Below are 12,668 nucleotides of genomic sequence, written 5' to 3'. Positions count from 1 at the left end.
AAGTGTTCAAATTTTACGATGAAAAAACACCTCTTGATTTCTTTTCCCCTCCTCGCCATCGTATATGGTTTTTTCCACGTCAAAAATACTTCACTATAAATAACGTCATAAAAAGAAATAAAATCTCGTCGATTTACAATCAGATTAAAAAAAACAACTTTATAATTCAACAATAATTTGAACTTGTATAACGTTCGCAACCGAACTTATAATTAAAGACACATTCATCTCTCCAAAACACAACAAAACGGTACCTACAGTAATTGAGAAGGATCAAAAAACCGAAATAAATGGAAAAATTTTCCCAATTTTACAAAATAGCGGAAGTAATAAAGTAATGATTTTATGTCGGAAAATACGATAAACAAAAATGAATCATTGACCGCAAATGTTACCCTGAAGGAATAGTGCATTGGCTACACTTGTGTATACTAATCTTTTCACTCCACAATGAGGAAATTTTACAATCGAGTTAGTCAATTTTTTTAAATTACATCTGTACCATTCTTCATGCGCCATGTTCAACATCATTACGCGCCCTTGGACATACAACGCTCAAAACGATTCATCTAACACATTTTTCTTCATTCAAGATGATAAAATGCATATAACTACGTTACATTCATAACATAACACTCCTTGAAATCTAAGCAAATAAAAATTATGCACTTACTAAGGTCGTTGGCAATGTGGAGGGGTTAAATAGTACGGTGCAGCCTCAATAAATTGCTCCTTATATTTATATTATTTTGAAAATCGTATACATCAAATTTACCTACTACTATCGTAGGTATTCCTAGAAAAACACATCATTGATTGTAAATAATTTTTTTGTATCTCTGTGTATGAAACTAACGCTGGTAAAAAAAAATACTAGACTCGTGTTTTCAAGAAAATGTTGCTAGAAAACCTCTTCCTCGTTCTTTATCCTCATTCTCGCCCTCTTCCGCTTCTTACCATTGCTTCTCTCTCGCGCTCTCTCTTATTTATAACGGTACAATAGAAATAATTCTCGAGGATTATCAAAACAACAACCATAAACACGAACACCTCATTGGAAAACAAAAACAAAAACAACTGCAGAGGTAGGCAAGTCGTGAAAAGATATGGATTTTACAAGAAGAAAAAAACAAAAAGTCACGATACGAAAAAAATATTTTGAATTTTATAAAAATTGCAATGAAAAAAAATCTGAATTATTATGAAAAAATTCCGCGAGTTTCATTTCAAAAGTCCTGATCTTGAATCGTTAAATCAAGAAAACTACCTAGAAATTGAAAGACAAATTTATAGATTGTAAGTACAAAACGTTTGAAAAAGTCAAGACTCCATGAAAGAATAAAATTTCCAATTGGAAACAGTGTTGCAATTTTAGCTTGCTGAAAATGTTCAATTTTCATTTTTTTCTCAATATAATCTAAAATTTTCTGAAATGTTGAACAAATTTTTTTTGCACAATAGATAACAGATTTTTTCAAATTTTCAATTCCCAACTTCCTCCCCTTCCCCTCAAAAAACATAGGTAAACTTATGTTCTTTTTCAAAATAATAATGTTTCTGGTAGGTACCTACTTTTCAAGAAAAGAAGGGCAAAAGAATCATAGTACATATTTTGATTGTTTTCTTCTGTCTTTTCAATTGAAAGAGTGAAATGCTTCAAAGTTTCACCATTTTTCAATGATCTCCCAAAAGTTTTTACTCCTTTGATTGAAAAAGCATAAAATGTTGTTGGTTAAAAATATAACCATTTTTTGTTGTTTATGTTGACAAAATTGGAGTATCTCGGTAGACAGTGATTGGATCACATCCAATTTTATCAGGTTTTGTCAGAATTGGTTGGATCCAGCCAATCACTTCATCCTTCATTGAATCTGATCAGCTCTAGCTGATTTGGCATGATCTAATCTGATAAATCAGATTTGGGTACATATGTCCAATCAAGTCTCCTCTATTGGATCTGATCAGCTCTGCACAACCCCTCTAGTGGAGGAGCCTCAATTTTGAAAAACTACGAGACAGACTGAGTTAATTTTGAATTGGTTAGTCGATGACTGATGTTGAAATTTGTCAATTCTGAAGAAAAAATGCTGGTTCAAGATGATTCACGAGAATATCTGACCAGATTGCAAATTGTGATACTACTGAAGACTGGACAGTTGAATTGTTGACATTTGCATTGAGATTGTAAGTTGAATTGTTCGATGAGGTGAGTGAATTTTGACAAAGCGTATGGGCCATGGGGCTCACTACTCCACATTGTTTCGGATTCTTGCACCCATGCTGGTCATACTCATAATTTGCAGATTGAAGTTGAAATTATTCTGGCATAAGTCGTGTGAGTCGGTGATTTTGATGTTGCCGTTGTTGCTGAGAATGATTGAATTAAAGTTTTACTTAGAGATGATTTTTTCTTTGATACACATTACTGGCTTGGGAATGGCGTATTCCATCACTTATGTTAAGTAGGTGTTCCAATGTCGGTCACCAAGTTGTACTGTGATGGTACATTTGAAATTGGAAATGTGAAGAGCTGATGAGTCGTTGAGTCATAATGTATATTTGATAACAAAGAATGACAACAGAAAATAATACCCTAACAAACATTTTTGGTAATATCAGACTGAGAGGCCACCTTTTACTATTCCGTATTAACTGCTAATCCTAATGAATAAATTGTCAAATAAAATTGGTACATATTTGAATGTATGTAGGTAAGTAACAAAATTAATTTAAAAATGAAGAAAAAGTTTTAATTTAGAGTAAAAAGTAACAAGACTGAAATTTTTTTGAAAATTCAAATTCTTTATTTGAGATACTTACGTGTGGCAGCATTGCTGCCATCATATCACGTTAAGCATTACATAGAACACAAATTTCAGCTTTAAAATATAGGATTAAAGACATGATTAAAACATGAAAGATAAGGATTTAAAACTATAGGTACATAAAATCTATTCCAGGTTATTTCAAAAAATTTGAATGCTTATTGATCCGGGGAGCTGAGATATTCTTCCAGGGTATAGTAAGCTCTAGTTATCAGCCATTCTTTGAGGGCATTTTTGAATTTTTTTGCAGTTGGCTGGTTTTTTACACTCCCTGGAATCTGATTATATACTTTTGCAGCAGATGATACAGTACTCCAAAAAATCTTCAAATAGGTATTCCAATTTTTTTTTAGTTCAAAATCTGAAGAAATGATTCAAGCGGAATAGTTAGTCATTTTTTTATCGACTGAAATTATTTTTCATGATTTCAATTTTTCAGTCAAAGATGAAATAACAAATTATTTATAGTTTTAAAGTTTTTCCTGGTATTTTGGCAGAAAATTAGCAGAAATCCTTTGAGGTCTTTTGTGAATTTTTTCCAGGAAAAGTTAGGTTTCAAAGACCAAAAAATCATTTTCACCTCAGAAAATTCTGAATGATATTGTACTTTGAACTTTACTGCAACTGCCTATTTTGATACTCAACCACACATTCTCAATGATAGAGCATCCAAATAAGTCAGAACTGCGAATTATGCCTTCAGAAAATATGAGTAACGCATCTAACAAGGAAATCGTTCGCAGATATTCCACATCAAATTAACCCAGACATATCCGTCTTTGTACAGTCCATAAATGCTTAATGAGATCTTATTTCGCTTCCCTCATGCCCAACTCATATCGCAATTAGAATAATTCTTAATGATTTCTGACAAGCTTCAAAAGGAACTACAAATAAACCGATCAAATCGCTAATCCACTCTGATTAAATTAGTTCAAAAAACTCAATCAAATACGCATCAGCTCTCGATCCAAATAAACATTCCCAATGACGAATCACAAATCACTGTTTCGATAGGTAGGTAATTTCAAAACACAGCTGTCAAGTTCCTTACACCATTCATTATGCAAAAATGTGTAGGGTAAGTTAATCTAATCTATCGACGTATTAAAAAATCTTCGCAAGAAATTAAAAGGGAACCAGATCACGACCAGGATGAAAACCTGTGTTTAAAATTCCATCAGGATTATATTTTAGCGAGTATGAAATACCTGGCGTGTTATAGATAACTCAATGACGTAAAAATTTTCCAACTTCCATTAACGCGATACCCATTAAGTACGCGTGGGGTCGTTTCACGGGCCCGATATACTCGTACGAGTATTAAAAGACGATGAATGTATGGGGAAAAACAAAAAACAAGAGAAAAAAATCCAACCATCGTGTATGCATTTCCCCATTCGAGTCTCTAAGGAAGACAAGTACAAGTGTACATAGAGCAAAAAAAAAAATCAACCAATGACGCACGTGAATCTCATTTCAGAACGTATATAACAAAACATCTTAGGTAAGTCAGCATCTCGAGAACTCGGCTAGTGACACGGAATTAATTCACAGTAATGTCAAATGCGAAGTCGATCGTATAGATATTCATGAAAATGTAAATCGACAGACACGAAAATGTTAGATTAATTTGTAAGCTTATATCTGAGACGAATTTTTGTACTTTTCCTATAGGTAGGTTAGTGCAGGTATCGATATACCGATATTTATCTGTGTAAACATCTGCTTCAGGATTACTCGCCAATAATACATATAAATGAAAATTTGTAAAAAAAAAAATGATATAGTCTATGTATTTGTATTTACGTTTACATACGTATAAAACTGGCCAGGTAAGTTTTACAAATCTGTAAAGCCGCCAACCGGAACTCGTTATGTATTTATTACGTAACGAGTTCTACAGATTTTTTTTCTCCCTATATACTTAATGTCTATTCGAATATATTATAAATTTGCTAATGGTTTCTCGTCCATGACCTTAACCATGGAAGAGGAGATGGAAAAGGTAAAAAACATCAATAAACTTGTAGTTTTTCGTTTAGTTTTTGATTCTCAATGAGTGCGATCAGGTCAGCTGCACTAGACCACCGATAAGTGATGGAAATATGCTCAATTAAAGGAAATCGTGATATTTCGTATTGAAACACGTGTGGTTTTTTTGAATTGCGCGGTTTTTTCCTTTATTGAAATGAAAATTTTTTAAATTTTTCGGGGTTTTGGTTCGTTTAACTGATTGCGCGGCGCCAGTGTTTTCGGCTTTCCCGCCAATATCATGGCGACTACACAAACGCCGGTTGACTTATCTACCAAAGGTAAGGAATCTCCTTTTGTTTTTCCAACGTACTCGAAACTTAGTCCAAAAATTGACGAAAAATATCACCCTTTGCTAAATTATCCGCGAGATTGTTCAAAATTTCCATTTAAATTCATACTAACTGAATTTGACATAAATCAACACATTCGTATTATATGATTATTCGGTTCAGTTCGGTTCACTTGAATCTGTCTGTAACTAATATTTGCGTTACTTACGCGACAATGCATCTTACGTACCATAGAATTTTCCACAACAAACCTATACACGATGGCAACCAAACCCATAGGAATTTTTTCCTCAAGCCCCTGTTTTTTCTATACACGAAAGATGCTTAATAAATTAAAAATTCACACACTTCGATGAAACGAATACTTAAGTGCGTAGAAGAGTCTGGCACTCCACTCGTACATCCAGTAGTCATAATTTTAATCTAGAATCTGCCTCGCACACTCTGAACAAATGACCAGAGGTGATGGAAAATTTTACACCGTCCGACTGGAATTTTCTACAGCAATTCATTCTAATTTTAAATATCGCCGTATGTGATAGTTTCGTGACTTGAAATGCTTTTCTGTGCCGACTTATAATTAACGATGGAAGTATTAGCATTTTCCGCCGGTTATCGAGAAAAAATTATGAAATTTTCAAATTATTTTTACGTTTTGCGAGTTATTTTCTTTGTTTCTTTCAAAAGTTGTGAATTATTCAGCTCCAAGGGAAAGATTTAGTTAGGGGTGAGATTCAACGTGGGCGCTGTACATTGCACTTACTAAAGGCAAATGGTTTCATTCTGGGGATCAGTCTTTTAATTTTGATCTCATCAATTCAAAAGCTATGTTTTGTAGCATAAAAGTCATCAAATACTAAAAAATAGCCCATTATATTACTTTTCTAACGCTTTAGGAGGCAAGATGACCTATTCTTCCCAATTTTTTCAAACAAATCTCTTTTTCTATCCCTCTACAATTATGACAAGATTTGCAGCTCCGAGCATTGAAGAACCTTTTGTGTCTCACTTTAGTTGATCAATTTAAAATTACGATTCCTTGGTTTATTCCTTCCCTCCCATCACAATAAAACTTCAATCTCACAACACACTGCGTGCAGACTCACAAAAAATGAACTGCAGAAGAGGCCAGTGACCGCTGAGAAATGGAATTGTACCTACCCGTAGGTGGCCTTGAAATCAAGGAGAGTGTTCTAAGAAATTGAAGTTTTTGAATAATAAATTCATTGTCGTCTCGATTTTTATCGATTTAGAATTTCTCAATCATTTTTTGATCCGAGGAATCATACAAAGAAGGGAGAAGAAAAAATTGAATTAAAATTCCATAAAAATATCCAAAATTCTTTGAACACATCAGAAATGTTGATAGAAACGTGGAATTGTTTTTTATTGAAAAATGTCAATTGATGGTCAGAAATTTCAAATACCTACCAAAATCATTCAAAAAATCAGAAAAACATGCTCCAAAAATACGTCTAGAAATAACTCTTAAAAACCTGTTAATTGAAAGTTACAGTCTCATCTGACTGAGAATTTAATCAAACATTAGAACGACTTCACTCTCTTTCCAGCAATTCCCATCTTTCCTCCAGTAATTCTTCAGCAATAATCCACCTCTTTCCAAAATGAAAAACTTTCGACACAATCAAAAACTTGAGCAATATTTTACCCAACAAGTACCAGGATTAACATCAATTCTTAACCTTTTTCTTTAATATAGACGGTCATAAAGGAAAATTCCACATCATTGTATACACCAAGATTGAAACTTTTTTACACAAAATTCGCCAAACAAACGAAATTTCTCGTACCAAATACTCGAAATAATTCCAATTTATTAATATTTGCCGAGCTTTTCTGCGCTTAAATACAGAGAGAGTGAGAACGCGACAACGAGTATGACGAAATTTCATCTCGACGCGAAATTTCTCGTTGCAAGTTTAAAACACTAGGGTAACACATCTACAACTAAGAGTAAGAAGAAGTTGATATCGAAATCGAAAACGACGGTATTCCATTAAAAGCGCACATTTGTTCTTTATTTTCAGTTCCATCGTCATCTCGTGTATAGTATAGCATACGAGCTAAAGTATTCTTGGCGAATAAATGGATTCGTTATCGGTATAGAAACTAGAAAGCACAGTATACAAAAGCGAGATGTAAAATTTCGCTTGAAATTTCATCACGTCCAAGATGCACAACTAGGTACGCGGTCTACTATCGAAAAAGAAAACCTACCAGGATAAAAACGTAAGGCAAAAAATTCCGCCAATTCTCGCAGTGTATTTTTCTTTCGTTACAGTTACTAAAAGTGTATCAATAGTTGAAAATTCCTAGTGAAAATTTCATTTAAATTGCCCTTGAAATACGACGTAAAAAAACCGATATTGCACCCACGTCCCACGTTTTTCTCTTCATCGCGTCCTATATCGTCTTTTCTCTGAACGAAAAGAGTCTAAACACGACCGAGTTTTTACAAATCTCTCTCTTTCGTCCGCAATTCCCTGCTTTGCCTATACGTGCCTTGTAAAAGATAGGTCGGCATCGGTGGCGATGACGATGGCGATACAGCGGTGGTGCCTGTTTCGTAATTATCTATCGTATCGTTAAAATACGCGAATTTAAAATTACTCGTTTGCACACCAACTTTACTTCATTATAAAGGAGAAAAGAAGGCTTAATAAAGATTAAATAAGCAAACTTTTTCGCATACAGTCATTTGAAATTCCAATCTATTTTAAAGGTCGGTCGCAAGTACGATACAGAGTACGATACAGTACTGTAGGACGTCTTTAGTAATTTGTGTTGTGTGTATTTTGGCGGCTGCATGGTTAAGTTTGTTACCATTTTTGTTGTCTTGTTCGAAGAAGAAAAAAAACCTGTAAATAAATACGTTTAACGAAACTTCGTTAGTTGGAAAAAACACCTCTTTTCCTCTCTGCTTAAATATCTATCGTCTAGAGCAGATAACTTTTCAACGTAAAAATATCGTAAGTACGTATATTTTTTAACGTCGTCGTTGAAATTTGATCTCATCGAGGGAAATAATCCTCGGCCCGTGTTGTGTGGCACCCTTTTCCAATAAATACGTAGACAGTGATCAACGTACTAATTATATTAGGGCGTTGGTATTGAAAACAAATTTCCTTATACAAGTGATATACGAAGTACACTTACGAGTAAATGCTTGTCAGTTATATATTTAATTGTACTTGGATAATTACTCTTACGTAATAAGATGCCTGAGGGAAACAACAACGTGTTAAAGAGGAATCGATTTTCCTCCCTTCCTCGTGAATCTAGAGTGGAATCAAGTGACTTGATTGAGAATGCTGTTCTTTTTCAGTTGTTTCCCAGAGTCAAGGTGGAAAAACATTAAAATTGTAATTAATTACGAATTTACGTAATAACCTGAATATTGTGAGATGAACGAATGCCAATGTGATTTTTTTAAAATGAAAAATGATGTTTCTGACTTTAATAATCAGTTTGCTGACAAATGTAAAGAAGGTTTAAAACGTTACATTTGCGAAGGGACCAATCAAAAAATAATTGTATAGAAGGAAATAAGGAAGGGTAGTATAAGAGAATAAAAATTGTTCACTGAAAATTTACTTTCAGAATCAAGGTACATACCTTCAATTTTTTTCAATATAATGTAGGGCCCCACGATCCTTTCTGAAAAAAACACAACGTCTGAACGTCCTCTTCCAAAAAGAATCTCATTTTTAAAAATTGGGGATGAATTTTGAAACATTTGAAAAATTATGCTCTTGCTTTCCTCTCCCCACAAGAGATTACTTCTCATTTATTTTTAGTTTCCTTTTGAATGTAGAGCTGTTAACAACATGCTTCGATTTTCAAGTCAGGGTGGCTACCAAAATTTGATATTCAAAAATAGTGACTTTTCGCGATCCTTTTCCGCGATCTTTTTTTATCACAAGTAATTACCGCAGCTGAACAACATACAGTGTTACCATATTGAATAATAATAAATGAAATTTTTAAAATTTTAAATCTGGGCAATTTTTAGCGATCTTTTTGGTGATTTTTGGTAAAAATCGCGACTTTCGCGACCCTTTTTCGCGACTTTTTTCATCACTAGTTATTACCGCAACTGAACAACATACAGTATTACCATCGAATAATAATAAGAAAAATTTTTAAAATTTAAAATCTGGGTGATTTTCAGCGACCTCTTCGGTGAGTTTTGATAAAAATCGCGACTTTTGCGACCCTTTTTCGCGACTTTTTTCTTTGAAATATCGATGTTACCTCAAGTAGGTACCATATCTCAAAAATATCAATACTCGGAATATTGAGTTCGATACTTTTTGGTGGATTATTTTCTGCAATGATCGCCAAAAAGTGATGAAAAACCTAAACAAAAGAATTGTTTGTGATTCGCCAAAAGAATGTTAATCGAGTTATTTTGAGTGAAATTTCAAGTTTTGTGAGTTTTTTTAATCATTTTTTGGCTCAAAAAAATCCTTGGTATCGATACCACAAAGTATCAACATGGTATCACCAACCCTACTGTGTGCAGGGTTTTTGCCATTGAGACTCTCGCTCCAATTTTCTGGTTGTTTTGTAGAGGTTATGCATGGCTCTGAAAGTTATCTTCATTGCCTGTGAAAACAATCAGATCATCTGCAAAGAGAACTGTAGGCTGTGGGCACCTGAGTTTAGTCGATATTCAGCTCTTCAGATTTTGTTTTCAAACCACTACTTGACAGATGAAAAAATGCACTACCTATGTATAGTTTTCAGGGGGCCCTGCCATCATCATTCATCACCCAAAAGCACACCTTGTAATATTCTAAAACACTTTCGCCATTTTTTTCACGAGGCAAATACCTACGTTGAAAATTTCACGATATATTGGTCGATTTCCTTCGAGCTTTTTCCACAATATTTTCCTCTTCGTTGCTATTTTGCCAACTAACTATAAATTGAAATTCGTACAAGGTAAAATAAAAACCATTCAGTGTTTTACCTGCAGCTTACGGCTTATTACGTCAATAATTCATACGCGGTCCTTTTCTCCTGACGGTAGCTTTTTTACAACTACTCGAGCAAATCTTTATATATAATTGAACTATTCGATATAGGTATTTTCCCCTTTAGAAAACCAGAAGAAAAAAATACTTACACATCGAACTGTGTCAATAACAAAACCACACGAGGCTTCGTCAACGAAAACCTATTATACGCAGCTTTTTGGTACTTATTGTCGTTTTGCACATTTGTATACCTATATTTTACCCACTGACGTAATAACAATTAAAGGCATATCCGGCCATAAGGATTATCCGACGATGGAAAATTGCATTCGGATGATTTTCAACGTGGAGGACTATATAGGCAGCAAAAAACAACTTATTATTAGTGCGTTTATTCAATTACGACGTTCGAAAATGGAAAAGTGGCGTCATTTATCATAATTAGAATTGACTCTCGATAGGTTATTAATATTTCGTATCCAATTTACCGCGGTGCTAAGTCATTTTTATAGGGTATACTAAAAAGCTGAACGAGGTTTTTACGAGGGATGAGTTTTATTACTAACAATTACCAAAGATTGTTGTTGTGGAAACATGAAGATAGAAAAAAGAGGTATTGGCGGAATATATGCACTCGAGTAACTAGCTATCCTTCGAAACTGCGATGGCCGATCTTATATTATTGGAAGATTCCAGGAATTCTCATACCTGGTGAGACTGTATGTGTATGATGCAGATGCACGCCTTCTCGAGACTATAGCTTAAGGGTTATTGGCACTCTTCCTGTGTCCAGTGCACAGGCGAATGACGACAGCACGTGGAATACCATGTCTGAGAATGTCTGTTTGGTTCGGAATCGAGAAATACTGCAATCACGATCAAGGTGGGTGCCATTGTACGCAGAATTGCATCGCCAGACTCGACAACAAGAAGTAAACATTTACAAAGGGTAATCACGGCAGAAAAGCAGATGCATCGCATCGAGATAATTTCTCGATTATACGGATGGTATTCAGTAACTCGATACTTAAGACATCACACTGCATACTTATCTCGTAATGAGCTTCAAAGTATTATTCAATTATTCGAACATTACCGAGACCATTTTCTTGTATCACAAGCGTGAGCGAGGGGGGGGGGTTACGACTTATAACTCGACAGTTCGACACTCGTAGTACTATACAGCAGTGCAACAAAATTAGCTCGAGAATTTAAAAAAAAAGCTCACCTAATCGCGTTTAAGTACGTACTCGATGACTTTATTAAATTTCGTCGAAAAAACACCGTAGACGTTTATTTTAACGCTAATTATGCGGTCGGAACCCTCAGTTTTAAGTTTCGACGCAATCGTTCGACTATACCATAAGGTGCTCATTGGCAGAAAATCTCTTCTAAATTGATGTTATCTTTGTCGGTCTCTGTGTTACGTTGCATAACATACGAAGAATATACCTATACTTTTTCTCTCGTTAAATTTAAATAATTTTTAATACGTCGAATATGCAAAAAATGATTACTTTTGGATTTGGAATTATTAATCATTACCGAACCGGGGAATTCTTTCCATTTTACCCTTATCGAGAGTCCTTCGTTGCGAGTAATTCACTTCTTTACTAATTGTAGAGTTGATAATGCGAAAAATATAAATCGTCTAGAGTTGCATATATTTTACGCCTACTTGAATGGAGTAAATGTTGGCAAAGAAATAGAGACATTATCGAAGGAATACGAGACGGACGTTGTGTTGAAATTATAATATGCATCGAACGGAATTACTTTTTACGTTATTTAAATCCATAATTATTGTCTGCGCTTCGCGTCAATCTTATACTTCGAAGAAAAAAAATTACGAAAAGGTCCTTGAAATTGAAAAAATATCACATTTTAACGAATATACCTAATTACAAATTCCTTCGTTTTTTTCGTCTCGTGACATGATCTGTTTAATTTTTTCAAATTCGAGGCAAAAGCCAAAACACCAATTATACATCCCCTCTCCCATCAAAAATTTGAATGTTGGCAGAATTGACTTTCCAGTCAACAAATTTTGAGTTTCATAGGAATTTTTTTTTGCAGTGGGAAAAACTGCAATAAACTTTAGTAAAGATACATAGGTAAATAATCTGGACTGGTGAGGGGAGGGAACAGGCATATCTGGCTCATCCAAAATTGATTTCCAACTTGAACGAAAATCAAGTTCAATAATACTCAAATTTGCCATTTCAAGATGCCAAAAAAATCTTCAAATCAGAATTCAAGACCTTTGGCAAGACTTTTTTCAAAAATTTCTGTAGAATCTCGATCATAATGTTTGTCAAATTTACCTCTTCTATTTCCCTCACAAAAACGCACCATCAAGACTTGGCAGCGAGAAGGAAAAATTGAACTTTGATTGAAAAAAAAAAATACAAAGTCTCTGTATAGGCCAACACTGCCTACGAGAGCTAAGATGTCGTTTTTATTATTTATCAAGAATTTCCCTCTTTTAGTATGCTTTTTCTCGAAATCGTCAA

The 12,668-nt window shown here is 34.2% G+C and overlaps 1 protein-coding gene across 4 annotated transcripts in view; it reads left to right on the top strand.

The window, feature by feature from the left end:
* Nucleotides 1-12,668, top strand: part of LOC135843186 (scavenger receptor class B member 1-like) — a 118,245-nt gene that overhangs the window by 60,616 nt on the left and 44,961 nt on the right. Inside the window, exon 1 of one of the 4 annotated variants that reach the window (XM_065360974.1) lies at nt 4,876-5,140. The exons of the other annotated variants lie outside the window; for them this stretch is intronic. Coding sequence (XP_065217046.1) covers nt 5,101-5,140 — 40 coding nt within the window. The 5' untranslated portion in view covers nt 4,876-5,100. Of the gene's footprint in view, nt 1-4,875; nt 5,141-12,668 lie in introns of those variants that run through there. 4 annotated transcript variants of the gene reach the window in all.

The sequence above is a fragment of the Planococcus citri genome, chromosome 4 (genome assembly GCF_950023065.1).
Source record: "Planococcus citri chromosome 4, ihPlaCitr1.1, whole genome shotgun sequence".
Lineage (NCBI taxonomy): Eukaryota > Metazoa > Arthropoda > Insecta > Hemiptera > Pseudococcidae > Planococcus > Planococcus citri.
Note: the sequence above shows the minus strand (reverse complement) of the source record. Positions and strands in the feature narration are given on the sequence as shown.